The sequence below is a fragment of the Carassius auratus genome, chromosome 10, assembly GCF_003368295.1.
Source record: "Carassius auratus strain Wakin chromosome 10, ASM336829v1, whole genome shotgun sequence".
Classification (NCBI taxonomy): Eukaryota; Metazoa; Chordata; class Actinopteri; order Cypriniformes; family Cyprinidae; genus Carassius; species Carassius auratus.
The window spans coordinates 2378985-2399745 of record NC_039252.1 but is presented as its reverse complement, the minus strand read 5'-3'; the positions used below and the strand labels follow the sequence as shown (position 1 = coordinate 2399745).

Below are 20761 nucleotides of genomic sequence, written 5' to 3'. Positions count from 1 at the left end.
ATTACACCAAACAGACATAAATGAATGGAAACATGATTCAGGGGTCAGCTGACATTGGCACACAGAGGAGTAATCACTGTACACACCTGATCATGTGTATAATCAGCTTCTCAAATTATTTAATTACACTGAAAGATTGAAAGAGAAAAAAACACTTAATCCTAAACAGGTCATTATAGTGCCCCCATTACGCATTCATGTCAGTTTCTTAGGGGGCTTTCACACTGGCAGTTTAGTGCAGAACGGGGCACGGTTCGCATGAAAAATCGCTAATGTGAACGCTGTCATCGGACCCTGGTGTGCACTGGGTACCGAACCTGAGACCACCTGGAGAAGGGGTCTGAGTTCGGTTGCTCCTGAGCTGTGGAGCGGTTCCCGTGAATGTGCAAGCAACACAGACTCGGGTGCGCACTTGTTCAGGAAGTAAAGTATCCCGCGCATGCGTAACACTGTCGATATCATTGTTTCCTCAACACACGAGTCCAAATTAAATGAGTTAAAATTAAATAATTTAAATAATTACAATTATTATACTGTGCATAATAGCACCAAAATAAAATAAAAAAGATTACAACTATGCTCAGTCGCGTTGTGTTCTCCATGCATTTTCCGTGTGCATTTGCGATGATGTAAGGAGCAAACGCACCTGGGTTCAATACAACTACTGAGTGTGAAAGCAGACCGAAAATCACGATCGGGTTCGGACCACAGCAAACCAGCCCAGTGTAAAAGCCCTCTCAGATCATGCATTCTAAGGTTAAAGTGATATAATTGTCGCTATGCTTTCATTTCTGATCCTCAACAGCACTACTGCTCCATGAACACATCTACAACAGTCTTGATTCACAACAATAATTAGCTATGGAATCTCTGATTTCCACAAAATCATTTACAGGTACCAAAAATATATATTTTATTTATAATACTTTATAAGGGTATTCTTAAGACATTATAATGAATGCATAATGCATTATAAAAAACCTTATAATGTTATATCAACTCATGAATAATCATAACAACAATTATGATACATCATAATACTTACATATTTGTGGTTATAAGTTTAAGAGAATGATTATTTATAACACACAATGAACACCATATTAATCTACTTCATGTACAGTATAATGGACTGTATCATATCCTGACATTGTTATTTAAGATCTGCACAGTATCTTACTACAAGCTGTGAGTGGTTAGATGTTGAGTGTTATTATGTTGTTTAATGTGGAGCTAATGTTAATTAATTGATTTGAGCTTAATATTCCAACTGAAAAAAAAAATGCAATGTCTTACATGGTTACATTTTATTTTGATGGTCCCCTTAATCAATCAACTATAAGCAACTTTGCAGCTACATGCTAACTAACTCTCATTAGAGTAATAGTTTGCTCAAGAATGGCAGAATCTAGTTTTCTAGAATAAGCTGATGTACTTGCAAAGACACTTAGAGTCAGTTTATCTGTGGGTTGACCATCAAAATAAAGTGTTAGCATATATTTACAGTAGCAGACATACTAATACTCTAATGACCACTAGTTGATATAGATGTAGAGTTACTTAACATCAAAGTAATCAAACTGATATTACAATAAAAATAGTTCAAAGCAAATGTGTTATATTACATTCATCTGATCTGTTACATGATCTTATGGCTGTTTGAAAGAAGATTTTTGTTTTGTTATTATTATTACATATAAGTGGTCTTGACCGCTTTAAGTAAAGTAGCATCGGAAAAATGGCAAGATATGAGACTTATAATACATGCTATAATACTATGAGAAATACAATCCATTGAAAAAGTGGATGCAACATGTTCATTGTGTTATAAATAATCATACTCTTAAAAGCTATAACCACAAATAAGTAAAAATGATAATATATTAAAACTGTTCTTATGAATATTCATGAGATGATATAACATATTATATGTTTTTTTATAATGCATTATGCATTCATTATAATGCCATACAAATACCCTTATAATGTATCATAAATACGGCCTTCATAGAAAGTGTTACCAAAAAAAAAAAACAAGACATAAAAGTTATGTTGATTTCTATTTCTCCTCAAATATTATCTACAAAGAATTATTTTAAGTCATTGGTTGCATTATTATACAGCTGCAATCAAAATTATTCAACCCCCTTGACCTGCAAGACATTTCACTGCTGGGAAAACATTATGAAATCAGTTCAACAAAGGCATCAGTACAATATTAGAGAAAGCTTATTTATACACTTTTGAGTGATTCTGAGAATGGAACATTGATAAATTCGCTGTCTGTACGCATTTAGATGCTTCGGTCACCTCTCTACTACAGTTTTTGCCCATTCCACACCTGAAAAAGCTTTCAGATCACTGATAATCTTTGGTTTTCACTAGGGCCGGGACTCGATTAAAAAAATTAATCTAATTAATTAGAGGCTTTGTAATTAATCGAAATTAATCGCATTTTAATCGCATATAAATATTTGACCTGAGAACAGTGAGAAGTATTTTTTTTTTCACATGGATTTATAGTATACCATTGAATAATGACTGAATACATAAGCTTAAGCAACAAAATATTGTTTATTTTTGTTCAACCAAGTCTAGCAGACCAGTGCAATTTTTGCCATGAAGTGTAGCAATAGCATATTTAGAAATAGTACATTTCAGAAATTCAGGAAGCTTATAGCTGCTGGAACCTTCTGTAAAGTGTTTTTTTTTTTTTTTTTAATTAAAAACACAATACTGTCAATTACATTCAGAACATTGGAAACTTGGACTGAACAGATCACATTGGACTGAACAGATCACCCAAGTACATTGTATGACTGATCCCTGAACCAAGCAGAAGTAGATTTGGATGTGTACTTTGGGATGACTGTCCTGCAGGAAAGTCATCAGCTTTAATTTTTGCACCAAAGGCATCACAATTCTATATGTTTGATATTGTGCTTTTTCTTCCACACTCTCAAAGGTTTTCTGGTAAAATACACTTTAAGCTAAGGAATAATGCTGAGAGCTGTGTCTCTAGGAACTTTCAATGTCTTGGAAATCTTCATATAGCCTTAGCCTTTCTAAAGTAATACAATATTTATTCTCTTTAGTTCTTGTGAGATCGCTGTTGACATTTTTGTTACTCAACTTCAACACACCCATGGGCTAACTTTATGTGTAACAGCTCAAGCTAATTCTGTTTTTAATAGAGTTTCTAAAAGCTTAATTGTGCTCTGAGACTGTTTTATTCCCCACCATGCAAATAAGTTATTTAAAAACAGCAATGTTGAATAGGGGTTGAATAATTATGACATAGCAATTAAAACAATTAAAAAATCTTATAACTCAAAATGTAATTTAAATATTACATTATATATTGACAATCTCACTTTTACTATGCCAGTGAACTGTGATAGATGCAATTTTTATTTTATCCTGGCTCTTCAGAAAAGCTTGTATTTGTAAAGTACTGCAGACTCTGAGGGGTTGAGTTATTTTGATTGAAACCGTAGCTGCACTCAAAATCTTCCACTGAATAGTTTTACCAGTCACTGCAACTAGTGACTGAAATTATGTTTTTGGCTTTTCACAGATAAAAAAAATTCAGAACTGTAAAATCTTTGTCACCTGTACAAACCTAAAAGTTTGTCACCAAAATATGATGGAAATTAAACGCTTAAAGGGTTAGTTCACGCACCAGAGAATGAAAATCGGTCCATCTTCTACTCACCCTTGACGCATCCGAGGTGTTTGTGACTTTCCCATTTCTGAATAATCCAATCTAAGTTATAGATGAATCATTATTCTCATCTATTCTCAGCAGAAATAAGAAACGTGTTTATTACATTTGAAAACGGTGATATTTATCTTATAAAAATGCATTGATTCGTTACAGGAGGCCTTTATTCACCCCCTGGAGCCTTGTGAGGGACGTTTTATTACAGATATGCACACTTTATTTCAGGTCTTCTGAACAGATTAAAAAACAAACACCCACTCACCCCCACTGAAAGGCTTGGAAGAGCAAGGACAATATTGAATGTAACTTTGATTGGACTATTCTGAAAGAGGAAAGTCACAAACACCAAGGATGCGTCGAGGGTGAGTAGAAGATGGACCGATTTTCATTCTTGGTTGAACTAAACCTTTAAATTAAATGTGTTCATTGTATAAAGTGTCTCTTTTCAAGACATGGATTGAACAGCTTGATTAATTTATATTCATTTCTATAGATTCAAATCCATTTTAAATAAAGTTTTGGTCACATGGACTTTCAGTCTAGGTACAGAAATCTCTCAAAATATTAGTTTGTTTCAAAGATGTTCAATGGGTTGGAAAGACATGATGAGTAAAATAATGACAATTTTTATTCATTCATTTCTATTAATTTGAATCCTTTTAGTTACATTTAGTTAGATTTTAACTACACAGAGTATATGGACAGAGATTATAGTTTTATATAGCTTTCTAGTGAACTCAAATGTCTGTAATTAAGTTACATGAAATACTATTGTAGGGAAAGCTATATAAACTGAAGAAAACTTTTGAAGAAAATAGGGTATAGTCGATGCGTTTATGATGTTACAGGAGAAATTAGGTACATTAAGGTAAATTAAATAATAAAAAAAGAAAGCATGGAGTAACAATTTTTGTGTTACACCGGACGGGGCATAGGCTACACATAGAATTAATTAAATTAACAAAAGGAACTGTATCTTTTTTTAGTTGTTGTTGATGAGGGATTATACACAACATCTTTTTCTCTTTTTATTAAACCAGATTTTTCATGAAACACTGTATGTACAGATTAGCAAAAAATTCAAGTTATTGTGTTGGTGCTGCATGCGCACAAGTTAAGCTTTGGCACTTTGACAATGTAGCCTGTTCATTATCATAATAAAATACAGTCAGTCAAACATATGGGGAAAAAACAACACACTGCTTGGTTTAAATATGTAATTAAATCTGTGCTGTTAAGTGTTATCACTGTACCACTGTGGTGTTATGCAAAACATTTTGTTTTACGTGGATATTGGAACGAAAGTGAAGTATGAAACATTTGATTTTGTGTCTAATGAGAGACCCAGCGTTGGTTTCGGTTTCATTTTGGCCTAAATTAATTTGTTTTGGCTTGTCGTTTATGTTGCTATAACTTCGTATGGTATTTTTTTTTTTATTCTTGTTCTTTTTTAAATAGGCTACTGTTAATTGAAAGGATTTGTTGTGGAGTGAGGGGATTTTTACAGTGTTTATTGTAATGTTTGTAAACATTTCGCGTCAGCATTAGGCCTATTTCTGAATGAAATAATAAAATGTGACTTATTAATTGGCTACGCGACGGAAGATTTTTAAAAATATATATATATTCTTATCTTTTTTTAGATGTGTAGTGTAGCCTATTTTAACAATGCAGCAAAACTTTTTCAATATTTTGAAAAATTACTGAAAATAAATAAATTAATGACTTTTTGAACCATTTAACTGAAAAATCAGTCAAAATTCTTAACGGTTGGTTAACGGTTAACCGGTTAAAATGAACATCCACAGTACTAAGCATAGCATACATAAAATATATTTTAAAAAAAAGCATATTAGGTGCAGAATCCAATGTTGTATTGTAGATTTTGCAGCATAAATACAACAAAAAGATGACTTATTTCAATGCAACCAGTTGAGAACGACCCGAGCTCTGGTGCTTCACACTGAAAACACAGATGAGACTCCAGGACTCCTTAAAAACAGGGACGGGGATTCACCATTATGTGTGTGCGCGTGTTTGCACATACCATCTAAGAAGCCAGAGGAGGTCAGCTTTTTACGGTGTGCGTGAGCGTAATCTTGTAGGTTAGGTGCACTGGAGGAGCCACCCAGCACCATGGTGCTAAACAAGCCAGCGCAATGAGACCCTGATGAGAGTTAGAGAAGATACATACAGCAATCGGGTGTTCACAGAGACACACCTCGCAATGCATGCAGCATGCTTTCTACAAGATTCTTGCCACAGAATGAGTAGTGCAGCCTCACTGAAACCATCCCATAATGACAGTAATGTCTTTTGTCATGGCGACCGGATCTTCAGAGGTCCTCACTTTAAGAGTATAAATAAAAAACACTCAGCGACCACAAGAACGATAGTGTCACATAACAAGCAATTACTGCACTATACCCACTGCTGTAATTAACTCCAGAAGTGTCATATCAGTTATATTTTAACGAATGGCAGAATCAGTCTGAATTGAATTAAATCAATCTGTATGGACAGAATACATTTAGCATTACATGACCAGAATGTATGCTAATTTGAACAGCTGACAACAACAACAAAACTCCTAACCTTTATAGCATTCAAGCAAATTTTGTAGAGTCACTCTTGAGTTAAATAGTAAAATATGAAAATTATTTGATATCCACACAAAGTAGAAATTAAGCAACACATGCTCTTAATTGTTTGAAAGATTCACTAACAAAACACATTGTTTCTTGGTGTCCATGCGCTACTTTTCCCCACCAAACAAAATCCAAATTTGAGTTTTAAGTGTATATAAATATGTGTAAAGCAAAGAGCACTTCCTAGATCCAGTAACTGGTCAACATAAGCACTTTTAAAGAAATATAAATATTGCTTATTGACTGATATGAAAAAACGATTGTGATGTCACACCGCAGGACATCCCATAGTATTTCATATCACCTGTCCTTCTACAAAGCGTTTGTGTATATAGGCCTACAGACACACAAAGGACATTACAAGCATATATGAGAGTCAGCACTGTATTAGTCAGCTGTGTGGCAAAAATCTTACAACAGTGTGTTTCAGAGTAAAGTATTACACATTCAGTTCCCACTCAGACCCAGATTAGTTGGTCATTAAGTTTGAAAGGATCAAGAGAGAGCAGCTACACCAACATCACACACAACACAGATTAGAAATGGAACGGCAAAACATTATTTGGACACAGGTACGACTAGGACGTAACGTCAGAGCTCCTCCATAATAAACATCCTTCAGGATATGATATCACACGTGTGTGTTCGGCTGATAAATGTGACATCTTACCTAATCCAGGATTGAGCTTGTGATCCAGGTGAAGTCTGCTGGGCCTGCTGTGGCTGTTGTTCTCTGACAGAACCTGAAAGAGCACAGGCACACCACAATAACTACTCAAAACCTCAACCCATCTATTAGGCATATTCCAGATGTTAAGAAGCAGCACTGTAAAAGTGAGTTCACAGGTCTATACACCAAAAACAGAACAAAAACCCAGCATGAGGAAACAGAAATGGACCATGCGACTCCATATCAGAAACAGGAAATGAGATCAGGAATGCAGAAGGGAATGAGGACAAACATGGCAACGGTTTATAGAGTATAATCAAATAAATCATATTAAATATGTGTTTGCATTCATGTGAAACCCAACATAGCAGGGAACAGCCCAGTTATCTCAGTTTCATGCAAAACCAAACAAAACTTCAAAATAATTAAAACTACTTTGGGGGAATAAAGAGGTTATCCTTGATTATTATTAAGACAATAACAGATTCAGCCTAGCTCTCAGCTAACAGGACTGTGAGTGGCAATAAAAACACACTTTAGGCTGATGATATATGGGGTAACTCTGGGTCATGTTGCAATCAACAGGCAACCAGGTGAGACACAGGGCCAACGACCGAACTAAAGTGTCCAGATAGAAATCAGTTACCCTTTCTCAAATGGCAAAGTGCACAAGAAACAGTGCTACAGTGCAAAATTGCTCAAAAAGGTTCCCCTGTGTATCAAAAGCCATAGGCACATATAAAATCTGTCTTTGTGTCATACACTGCCATTCAAAACTTGGGGATCATTAAGATTTTTAAAAGTTTTTTAATGGAGTGCTCATCAAGCCTGCATTTATTTATTCAAAAATACAGTATTATTGGGAAAGATCATTGCAATTTCCTATTTTAATGTTTTTCAAGACACTGTATTTTCAGCATCATTCCTCCAGTCTTCAGTGTCACATGATCTTCAGAAATCATGAAAATAATATACTGATTTATTATTGTGTATCAGTGTTAAAACCGTTGTGCTACTTAATTTTTTATTTAATTTTTTTTGGAACCTGTGAAACTTTTTTCTTTGATTCTTTGATTAATAAAAAGGTCAAAAGAACAGCATCTAGTCAAAAGAGAATTATTTACTATTACTTTTTATGCATTTAACATATCCTTGCTGATTAAAATTATTAATTTCTTAAATTAAAAAATAATAATAATAACTTACTGACCCCAAACTTTTGAATAATATTGCATATTTTAACATAATATAATTAGTGTAATAATGTAATAAATGTCAACTTTGAATAAAGACTGTTCTTTTTAACTTTTATTCATCAAAGAATCCTGAAAAAGGTATCACAAGTCCCAAAACATATGAAATGTTTCCAACATTGATAATAAATCAGTATATTATTCTGATTTATGAAGATCATGTGACACTGAAGACTGAAGAGTAATGATGCTGAATAGAGTTGGGTCCGAGTCCACCTTTGTCGAGTACGAGTCAAGACCAAGTCCACAAACATCGAGTCCAAGTCCGAGTCCGAGTCCAAAAGGGGCCGAGTTGGACTCAAGTCCGAGTTCTTAAAGGCCGAGTCCGAGTCGAGTCCGCCCGAGTCCAGAAAGTAATTAAATTAAAAAAAGAGTATAAATTGGTATTGTACATTTTTACATTCTATTAATATTTTAACCTTTCAACCCATTAAACCAATGGCAATATAAAAATGTAATAAAAAAAATAACACTGTTACATCTAGTCATTGCCATTGAACATTTTTATTTTATGTCAACCTAACTAGTTTCCTATCAAAAAAGTTTTCAAAGGTTTTATTGTATTACAAGTGCATGAAAATACAAATGAACCTATTTTATTATTGTATCACACTATATTGTCCTCCAGTTAAAGATGACATTTCAGTTATTTAATGCCTCTCCCCCACATTTGACAGAGGTAAAGTGCAGCCAATGAGGAGATCCTTAATGATGACATTATGAATTTCTTGTTGTCTTGGAGAACTTGCATCATAAAGTTGCATTGCTTGTTTGGTCAGTTCTGGTCTTGCAAATCCTGCAATGCTGAGCTGTGCAGCATCTGTTGGTTGCTGCTGCTGTCTTTGGTACTCGGTTGCATCGGTTTTCGGATCACCAGTACACTGAACCGAAAACCGTTTCTTTCGGAGGCGTCCGATTTGAGAACCGATGAACTGATGATACTGCGCATGCGTGTAATTTTTCAAGTATTTTGTTAAACATCGGAAAGTGTGATAAAACTATAAAAAAAAAAAAGAAAGAAAAAAAAAAATATATATATATATATATATATATATATATATACACGTTTTTTTTTTTTTTTAAGATCGGGGCTACATGTTTCTAATCTGTATATTGTAGATTATGTATGGGCCAAAGGGGTTTTCAGGGAAGTTAGACAATAATTAAGACTCTAAAGACATGTTTAATATGAATAAGGGATGATTTATGAAATATCTGTACTGTATTTATAGTTAATGATGACAGATTCACAAACTGAGTTTGTAGTAAACAGAACATGAACATGAGTAGAGCAGCTGATGATACTGAACTGCAGCACGTGCCGGTGTCCTGACATTTTATCCTACCCTGTCAGATTTTCCTACCCGGGTTTTGAGCGATTCGCGTTCTCGAGTCAAGAACCGGTTGTATCAGTTTTCAGATCATCAGTAAACTGAACCGAAAACCGTTTCTTTCGGACGCGTCCGATTCGAGAACCGAGGAGCTGATGATACTGCGCATTCGTGATTCAGCATGAAGCCGAATGACTCACAGCGCGTCTGAACCGAACTGATTCTTTTGGTGATTGATTCTGAACTGATTTTGTGCTAATGTTATGAGAGCGGGTAAACCAAGGGCTTGAAGGAACGGCACTCTGACGAAACGTAAGTTCATTTAATAACAAATAAATCGCAATGGATTATGTATCCGGTGAACTGTTTTTTTTTTCAACCGGTTTATTGAATCAAACCGTCCGAAAGAACCGGTTCGCGGAAAAGAATCGAACTTCCCATCACTAATCCACATTGATATCCAGTGAGTGGTGCGTGTGTTTCGTCTGCAAGCAGGAGACTTCTGCCTGCCGGTGTGGTGCAGTAAAATGACAGAAGGGGAGACATTCATTAATTTATCATTTCAATTTTATGCTGGTTTTATTGTTACACGTGACGCGGACTCGACTGTACTCGGAATATTTTCCGAGTCCAAAATGTTCAAGTCCGTGTCAAGTCCGAGTACAAATTCACCCGAGTGCGTGACAAGTCCGAGTTCATTCAAAATTGGACTCGAGTCCGGACTCGAGTCCGAGTCCAAGTTCGAGTACCCCAACTCTAATGCTGAAAATACAGCTGCGCATCACAGAAATAACTTACACTTTAAATTACAATAACATTTCAAAACATTACAGTTTTTTCCTGTATTTTTTATCAAATAGAAACACCTTTAATGAGCAAAATAAACTTAAAGTTGTACTGATCCCAAACTTTTGAATGTTAGAGTATATTTTAAAGCAACTTCAATATATCTGAAAGAATTGGTTTACAAGATAACACTACACAGAAAGCATTTAAAATAACGATCAAGCATGTCTATGTCTGACGAACTATAATGTATCTACTGTTACTCTCCTCCAGTCGTCATCCATGATTTGTTTTCTCCTATAACAATGACATTTTTAAGTGTGCCTAAAGTGTCTCAATTCTTCTTTGAGACACTTTATTTAGTTGAAAACTGTGTCGCCATCCTCCACATCCTTGACCGAGGTTCCCACATTGTTATAATGTTGTGACAGGAAAACTGACATGGAACAACCTGACCAAGCAATAATATACTGCAAAACAAAGACACGGGCATAATTATAACACGTGGGTTATAATTATTGTAAAACATAAAAAGGTAGTGATGCTCACTAAATGGCTAAACACCATATGTGTTTTTACTCTTACTAAGAGCTTCATAATGAACTGTAAAAACAAGAAATGAAGATCTGTCTGAGGACAGGGACCAATGAGAGCCAAAGCAGAGACAAACTTCTGTCCTGGAAGAGATGAGTGAGACGCAAACATCCACCCGATACACACATGATATCAGTAACACATATCCCACAGCAGCCCAGAGGCCAAATCAAGTTTGTGTCTTTACTGAAGTGGAGCAGAACGCCAAGGACAGCTAATGAGTCAGCAGATGCATGAAAAGAGCTGAGAGTTAGCAGCTAAACATGGATAAAGACAGTAGATCGGTGAAGAGAGAACAAGAAAATACTGAAAACTTGTGAGATTTTTTTAGTTTATGGTCTGAAAAGGCAGAAAATGCCAAAAGTATGTTTACCCCTAACAAAAGTGCATACAAACCTATTTATTTTAAATATTGAATGACATTCAGGTTATATTTAATCAGACTTATAAATAACGATAGTGATAATAATGATGATGATAACATTAGTATGCATAAATAAAGCAGAATTTGAAGTATTTGCACTCCATTTTAATTTCTTCAAATTACGCATTTCTGAGCACATTCAGTATTAAAAAAAAAATGTGGGGCAAGACTTGAGTTTATCCATGAGGAATTAACTGCACTAATTAACAGGACTACCCCCTTCCTAAAAACCAAATGCAGAAAATGTACTTCAGATGAATGAAAATTCACCTTGGAGAGCATGTTACAATTGTAGAAGTTCATTCTCATGTTCTATCACTGCTGTAATGTTTACGTTCATAGTACTAGAAGGAACCTATTTATTAACAATTAACTTTGTGTACCACATGCAACAATATCCAAATACAAAGACTGAACTATTAAGCTAGGAGGCCAATGTTATTTATTTTTTTTTTTTTGAAGAACATGCATCAAGAAATACACTTTTGTTTTTTTGCAAATCTTCATTTCGCGTTGACTTTATAACACAAAACTGAGAAACCATTGGTCTGTAAAACACAGACTGGGTATTCAGTGTTGTGAGGTTAATGGATAACTTTGTCCAAATGTAGTTCTCCTCCCAGTCAATGGAGATAAGTTACTTTTCATATGTTTAGAACAAAAACCTGGTTTATATGGACACACAAATAAAATACATCTTCTTCAAAGACAGTTACTAGACCAAAACTGAAATGCTGATATTCAAGAACACAAACTAGTGCATTAAATATCAACAAATCACATGAGGAATGAGGTAATAGTGCGCTCTTTTAACTCATCTGCTGATTAGGTGTCCTTGCTGACTGCCGCCAAGATCTTGAGTGTGAACGAACAATACATTAGTGGTTGGTGTGAAGAATTAATTAAATTGGTAAAAACCTGTTGCCATGAGCCAAAAATACTGGATGTGAAAGCCAGTGATTTGGGGGAGACTGGGGAGGAAGTGATTTGGTCCCCTGATTTGCGTCTTCGACGCCCAGTACCAACACCACAGGTGTAATGAATCCAGGTACCTAAAGAGTCAGGGCTAGACACACTCAGGGGGCTCTCTTCCTGGAAGTGAGACAGGGGGCAGAAACAGCACAGTCATGCAGCGTTAACAACAGTCCGGCTACGACTCCACCGACATTCACCACAGAGCTCTTCGGCTCAACAGAACATAAACACAGTTAAGTGTGCTCATACTTTGCCAGCAGGCGTCTTGAGAAAGTCTTTCTGCAATGGGGACTAAAAAAAGGAAACAAATAAGACACAGTGGCAGTTTTCAAAATAATACACATTTGTGGTGAGAGAAGTTTTGAATTGAAATATGAAAGACATGCTTTTGATTCGAAAGTGATATAGAGAGGCTGGCCCGAGCTGAATGAAGACAAAATCAAATGATATTAACATCTTATAATTTACATATCACACTGTACAATAATACAGTCAAGTCATAATATGATAACAACATGACAGTGGCAAAATGCAATTTTGTTGAATAATTCCTTTTACTGAAATTCTTTTTTCAAATATCTTTTGTGTTCCACAGAAGAAAAAACTACATAAAAACAGAATGATGACAGAATTAAAATTTTTGGTTTAACTAGCTTTTACTTAACTCTGATCAACCAATAAATTGCATTGGAAAACTAAATTTCGATCAAATCTATCACTTTTCAAGTTTTTCTTTGCATTTCATTAGATAAAGGCACGATCCATGGCTGGGATCAGAGTAGAGTATTCAGACAGACCACGGTAAAATGATAGTTATAAATCAGTTTCTCATTATTACAGAAGCATGGGCTCTGATTATTCGGTTATTTAGTGTAATAAACTTTGGGATAAACTAATAAACGCGCTTAACTAAAGAAATGCTCCAATTATGAGTGATATGGAGCTTGAAAAAATAAAAGAAAGTTAAGGTAAGTCTATGTTTGATGACATAACAATAGGTTACTGTCTTAACCCCGGTTCTCTGAAACATAGAGTGGAGAGATCCACCTATGGGAAGGGCATCCGTACCTGACCTCTGCAGAAGCATCCAATTGCACCAAGTCTGCCAATACACTCACAGTGAGGTTCTGAAAGCCAGAGAAGGACGGTCGCCCCAGAGAGGCGGTGCCTGACACGTCCCATACTCATGAACCTGCAATACTGATGCACAATCGTGACTGCTGTGCATATGTAGCACATGAAAAAATGTTAGCATCACACACATGATAACCAATGTGCACATAAATACACCCAGAAAAGGAATGTAAAAACATGCTTAGTGACAGGGATGTGCATGGCCAGTGGCCCATTCATCTCCTTCTTCATCACTTCCAACAGGGTTGCAGGGAAGGGCTAAGAAGACCCCACCCCTAAAACCGAATGTGCTACTGAGATACTGGTGACATCCAGCCGGTAATAACGCACAAAGGTATGAGGAGAAGCCCAACTGGCAGCGGAGCAGATGTCCTTTAGCGACACTCCCCTAAACAAAGCCCAAGAGGTGGCAATGCCCCTCGTGGAATGAGCTCTGATGTCCCCTGGTGGCTGCATTCCCTTTGATTCATAAGCCAAAGCTATAGCAATCACAAGCCAATGTGAGAGGCGTTGCTTAGAAATAGGATTCCCTCCATGAGGGGGTGCCCATGAAATAAAGAGCTGGTCGCTCTTCCGGAAAGCACTGGTCCTGTTCATTTATGTCCGTAAAGCATGGACGGGACGCAGAGCATTTAGCCTCTCATCCTCCGGGGTGGAAAAAGGTGGAGGGTGAAAAGCGGACAGCTCCAACACCTCTGAAGTGAACGCAGGGAAGCACTTCGGCAATGAAGACCGGATTAGGCTTAAGGGAAACCAAATCTCCACTAAGAGAGAATTTAGTGCACGAGGGATTAACTGAAAGTGCATGTAGCTCACTGACACGTTTGGCTGATGCCAAGGCCAATAGCAAAGCTGTCTTTAAGGACAGCAGCTTTAGGATCATAAGGATTGAGACAGAGCCTCCAACACCATGGAGAGATCCCACTCAGGAACAGTTCTCCTGATGACTGGCAAGCGGCAATGGGCACCCTTCATAAATCTGCGGATTAGAGCTGTTGAGCCCTCAAAGCCCACGTGACAGGCCGAAATCGCAGCCTAGTAGACCTTAATTGTGGAAAAAGACCTGCCTTTTTCCAAGAGGTCTTGGAGGAAACACAAAATACCTGCTCTACCACCCTGGCCAGTGTAGGAATTATCAGGCACAGGGGAGGAAAGGCATACAGCAGCACTCTGGGCCACGGGTGGAGGGGCGCGTCCACGTACTTTAGCGAGAAGAACATAGGAATAGATCTACGGTTGCCTGTCCGAATCTCATCCATAACATATCCACTATCTGCGGGTGAAGGCGCCAATCTCTGTAGATTGGGTTTCCCCTTGATAGAAGATCCGCACCTCTGTTTAGAAGGCCGGAACACGAGTCGCTTGTAACGACAGGAAAACCCGTCTGCTCCATACTAAAAGCTTGTAATCTAGAGCATGAAGTTTCAACAAGCGCACGCCGCCCTGACTGTTGATATAAGCCACTGTCCTGGTATTGTCGCAGCGTACGAGCACATGATGTCCCTGCAGGAGAGGCAGAAAATGATTCAGAGCTTTCCATACGGCCATAAGCTCTAAATAATTTATGTGATATTAGAGAGAGAACGTGCTCTTGAGAGAGACGCACTCGCATGGAGACTGAATTCAACTCCAAACCCAGGAAAATGACATTCTGGGTGTAAAATTGCTCTTGCTCACATTCACTCTGAACCCGAGAGATGTGATGTGCATGAACACACGGCAGGTGTCCTTCAACACTTTATCTTTCGATTCAGCTATGATGAGCCATTCGTCTATGTATGTCAGAATCCTAAGACCTGACATTCTCATGGGTGCTCCGCACAAAGACAGAAAAACCGGAAGCTTAGACTGAGCCCAAACGGCTGAACTGTGAATTCGTAACATGTGCCTTGGTAGGCGAAACGAAGAAACTTCCTGTGTGGCAGATAAATTCTTATATGGAAGAAAGCATCTTTCAGGTAGACCGATGTGAACCAGTAGTTCAGTTTTATGGCACGGGCCAGCGAGCCATGAGTCAGCATTCTGAAATTGTATTTCCTCAAATGTTTGTTCAACACACGAAGGTCCAAAATAGGGCGGAGAGCGCCGTCCTTTTTTGGGACCAGGAAATAACGAGAATAAAATCCCTGATTCATCAGACTGGGGGGCACCACCTGAATCGCTCCCTTGTTTAGGAGGGAGGATATTTCCTCTATCAGAATGTGTGAGGCGTTCTCTTCCGTGTGTGAAGAGAGAACGCCATTGAAATGCGAGGGGTTTCATTGCAAACTGCAGTCTGTATCCCTGCATTATAGTATGCATCACCCACTCGGGAGCCGAAACAGTTTGCCAAGCCCATTCGTGAGTTCCCACCCGAGCCGCAGCGGAGCTGTGTAAGCCCAGCTGGTTTATTTGTGATGCAATGGCGCCATCTAGTAGACACACCAGGGGCAACATGCAGGGGTTCCGACAGATTTCCTCTCTCCGCAGGGAGATGGACTCTCTCTGCGGAGAGAGATCCTCTCTCCATAACGAATTCATTTGATTCATTTGTTTTAATGTGTTTTTTGTTTTTTTGTGTGTTTTGTGCTGGGGAAACACTGGGGCCAAAGCCTTTATTGGTCGGGTGAGGGGAACAGAGTGTATGCGGTATGGTGACACTTTTCCTCACAACAGACCCCCTGAACATGAGGGGGGAACACACAACGTTCATTAAACACATGGGCTGGGCAGCCTCGAACGGAGAGGAACCGATCCATCCACGGGTGACCCTGCGTCTTTTGAACGGGGGTCCTGGGACAGGAAGAGAGTCCGAAGGGCTCGTGTCCCATGAACGCGGACTCGATGTCCCCATCAACAGAACATCAGGCAGGCCGCTTACGTTTCGAGTTGATGGGGGTGGGGTTAGATGGTCTTCCAGCTGCGGCCGGGGCGGGAGTCGATTTTCCCCAGTGCTTAGCAGGAGGTGGGTTATTCTGCCGTGGTGGGGTTTTGTTGCGGGGCCTTTCCTTGCCCTGGTGGAAGTGTCGTCCCATGGCAGGAGTGTTAGGCAAACGCGCAGGGGGTGCCTGGCGTGGGGCCGCCTTCCTAGGAAGACATAACTTGAAGGCCTCGTCCTCCTTTTTGTCGTCACACCGTTGTTGCATCAATGCGATGGCGGGGCCGAAGAGAGCCCAGCCGGGCTCAACCAACACGCCCGCGATGCGCCGCTTCTCACTGTCAGGAAGGCCTGACAGGTTAAGCCAGAGCGTGCTCTCCCAACACAGAAAGCGCCATAGAGCGCCGGGAGGCTTGGACGGCCTGCCGAGCGTTACAAAGGACGAGGTCGTTCACCGTGAGGATCTCGTTCCACAAGGGTTGAGAAGGAGTTTCCTTTTCTAGCTGTTGCCCTAATTCGTCCAAAATCTCCGCCTGGTAAGCGGAGAGGAGAGACTAGACGTTCAGGGCCCTGACAGCCAAGGCTGAGGACTTGTATGCGGCCAGGAAGAGTTGTTTCCTGGGACCGGGAGTAGATCCCAACACTTTTCCGTCGTAAATATCCCTCTCCTGGTCTGTGGTGCTCTGTGGAGCCGGCCACTCAATGTTGAGGCGAGCGGCCGCTTGCTCACAAACTTCCAGGAGGATGGACTGAGGCAGGGCTGCGTGGCTGCTAGCCTGGAGAACGCCAGAGGGCAGGATGGCCTCCTCGTCCTCTGAGGCCCCGAGAAGGGCCGCATCATCCTCATCGCCGGAACCGGCCGGTCCGTCGGCGAGCATGAGGTTGCCCGTGAAGATGTCCTCTTCGGGGAATGCGGGATTGGGCTGGTCAGCCCAAACAAGTGAGGAGGAACTCCGTGTCCCCCATCTGAGTCAGAAAAACAGAGCTCAGCGCACTGCGTCCCTGCAACTTTAAGACGGCGTCGTAAAAGCTTTCTGGGCAGCATAAGGCAATGACTGCAATTTTCCGGGTTCTCCAAGGCTTCTTGAGCGTGTTTAAGGCCCAAGCAAACCACGCAGAATGGGTGAAGGTCCTTAGCAGCGATTAGCGCTCCACACGCGGCCGGGCAGGCCCGTGAAAGGCTATTCCCCGGAGAAGCGGTAGGTTTAGAAAGCGACATACCGGAGAAGAAATCTGAAAAATCTGTGGTGGGCAGCTGTGGGAGCAGGTGAAAACGACGAGAGCGAAAGGCGGCTCTGAATGCAGAACACAGCAGAAGGATGAGAAGACGACAGTCACGTCTGGCAAACGCTGATCAATCGATATGTCCTCCTGAAGACACGAAGGTAAGCAGCGTAATCCAACCGAACTGTGTCAATGCAGAGATCGCGAGAAGCGAATGTCAACTGGAGAATAGCAGCGCTGCAGCCATTATTATACACCTAGGTAAGGGGCGGGCCTTACCTGGCATTGGCTGCGCGCTTCTGTCTGTCTAGCCAGACTTGGTGCAATTGGATGCTTCGGCAGAGGTCAGGTACGGATGCCCTTCCCATAGGTGGATCTCGAACACGAGATGATGAAAGAGATTCACTGTTATTATAATTTAAACTATAATTCAATACGTAATACTACAGTTGTTGTATAGTTGTAGACCCTGGTATTTGTCCCCGTTTGGAGAAAATGTAGGTACTTCAAAATTAGATACATAAATAAACGGAAAAAAAAAGATATATATATATATATATATATAGAGAGAGAGAGAGAGAGAGAGAGAGAGAGAGAGAGAGAGAGAGAGAGAAACATCAAACTGATTACTAAAAACAAAATTAAAATGGACAGAAACTGAAAGGATGGCTTTGGCATGTTAAAGGTTAAGGACATATAAAAGCATATACACTTGTTCATATTAACGTAAATTTTATCTAATACATTTTCAAAATCAACACACACTTATGTGGAGCACAAAAAATGGTGAGCATTGTTTCGTTTAAAGATGACATCAGATGCCCATTTTCCACAAGTTGATTTGAGTCTTTAGGGTCTTCATGAAAAGTCTATAACATACTTGTAATGTAAAACAACACCCTGTTTACCGTATCAAAAACAGCTCTGTTCACAGCACACTGTTTCAGTGCATGTCTCTTTAAATGCTAATGAGCTCTGCTGACCCCGCCCCTCCCTTTAATGGGGTGAGGAGCTGTTCTCATGAGACTGTTTACTTTTTTTTAAGCTTTGCATATCGCCTTTCCCAATAATGTGTTAATGTGTTACGCATTCCCTTCAAAAACAAACGTTATCCTCTGCTTCTTTCAACGGCTCAGATGTTGGGAGTAAATGATGACTGCTATGTTCATTATTACATCAAATAACAAAATACCTCAATCACTTAGGAGCCATTCTTATCTACATCTACACTGGCATAGAAACAGTGTTGGGCTGAGCTAAGGTAAAACACTCGTGCCAATCCAAAGTCTTGGGAGGGGCCTGTCAAAACTACATCACACTGTCAAGAATCTGTGAAGAGCTTGATCTGAGAAAGAGCTTATTATTTGTGGTGACTGAAAAAAAAACAACAACTGGGTGGATTTTTATCATTATAGGGTGGTTGTGTACACACACTGCCAACACACATTTATGTTCAAACAACTTGTAAAAGTAAATTTTGCATCTGATGTCCACTTTAAATTTGCTGTAAAATGTGAAGTCTGTGTAAATGCCACCTTATCTCCTAAATGTATGACTGTCCGTCAAAGCTCATGATGTGTAGTAGAATATGCAGTACATATGCAGCATCTATATATGTGCATACATGCATAAGAAATGTCAGTTATTATCAGAGAATAATAGTGATTAACTGTGAGAGATTTAATTAATTTGAAGGTGTTTTGAGACTATTATATGATCACATACTGTATAACAACTTACTTCCACAGAGCCGATTTTTTTGGAGCGGGGAAGAGGGGACTTCCTGTGGATGTAGATGGGATCTGACACCATGGGGCGGAACATCATAAGAGCTCGATCCGGCTCGTCACGTCGAGCACCACCGGCCTCCTCATCACTGTCATTATGGGATTTCTTCTTAGAGCCTTCATTCTGAAACATATTCAACATTTAAGTGTATTTGAGATGCTGCAAATTAAAACATTCAAAAGTATATATTGTATATAGCAACTCTTTATTGAGATAGAATCTGTCTTTAACTACCAATTCCTCCCAAACCCAGGAAGAGGAAATTAAATACATAGAATAAACACACACACACAACAGCCATTAATCAGCACAAACCTCCCTGGATGCCGGTCTATATCCAAATCCAGACGGCAGGTTTTTATCTTCTTCACAGCCTTTAGCTCCTGGACTGAAATGAAGCTCCACATGGAAACGATCCTCTGATGAAGGATCCTACAAATCAAAAGCCCTCATTAACACACATCACGTCTGTTCCCAAATGTCATACATGCATATATGAATAAAATAAAAAGCTAATTGTCTTTTCCATAATTAATTGTTAGAGCCTCTAGTTTAGGCAAACCAACTGTTGAGTGGCTTGCAATGAATTCAATTTCTTCCAATACAAAAAAAAAAAAATCAAGCACGTCTATGTATGCATGACAGGCCTGTATGAGTTAAGACAAATTTGCTTTATTTCCATTCTCTTAATGTTTTTTAAATCATGTAAATAATTAAGTTAAGTGTCTTAGTATATTTATGAAAGCTGACCTTATAAAATCCTTGGAATAATGTTCTAATATTACAATACAGCACATTCATTTTAAAAGGGAAGTTATAACGTTAGTTTTTCCATGTTCAAAATACGACATTGCATGTGCAGAAAAATCTTTTATACATTTCTTGCACAAATCAGAGGTGAAATGCTCTTAAAAGCATTGCATGTGTGCCGACAGACTGGTACCTTGTTTGGGTCTTCATAGAGCATGATGACTATCTGTGTCATGTAGTTCAGCTCACTGACTATTTTGAGGTAGTCCATGGCTCTCTTCCACTGATCATCTCTGGCCTCCTGAAGATACAGCCACACAAAACCCTTCAAGTAGAACTCAGAACAGCAAAACAACAGCCAGGATATTTCCATGTACTTTATAAAGCTTTAAAAGATGATATTAAGGCATACATCACAGAGGGCTCCATAACGCAAGACAGACAGCAGCGAGTGAACGTGGCTCTCACTGGTGAAGTAAAGTCTGGTCCGCACATGACGTTCTGGAGACATGACACCTCTGGAATATCTGCAGACAGACGATATCAACCCAAACAGCCTTTTGATTTCACCCAAAATCTGAAAGATTTACAATCAAATGCTAA

General features: G+C 39.1%; 1 protein-coding gene across 17 annotated transcripts in view; it reads right to left on the bottom strand.

The window, feature by feature from the left end:
- Positions 1-20761, bottom strand: part of LOC113109533 (inositol hexakisphosphate and diphosphoinositol-pentakisphosphate kinase 2-like) — a 37914-nt gene that overhangs the window by 10424 nt on the left and 6729 nt on the right. For 3 of the 17 annotated variants that reach the window (XM_026273111.1, XM_026273112.1, XM_026273115.1), the window contains exons 8-15: positions 20571-20685; positions 20352-20459; positions 19724-19840; positions 19361-19531; positions 12655-12696; positions 12349-12522; positions 7043-7115; positions 5772-5891 (exon numbers count right to left, since the gene is read on the bottom strand). In XM_026273111.1, the coding sequence (XP_026128896.1) occupies positions 5772-5891; positions 7043-7115; positions 12349-12522; positions 12655-12696; positions 19361-19531; positions 19724-19840; positions 20352-20459; positions 20571-20685 (920 nt within the window). The remainder of the gene's footprint in view (positions 1-5771; positions 5892-7042; positions 7116-12348; positions 12523-12654; positions 12697-19360; positions 19532-19723; positions 19841-20351; positions 20460-20570; positions 20686-20761) is intronic. The other 14 variants (XM_026273116.1, XM_026273119.1, XM_026273121.1 and 11 more) reach the window with 7 other exon arrangements.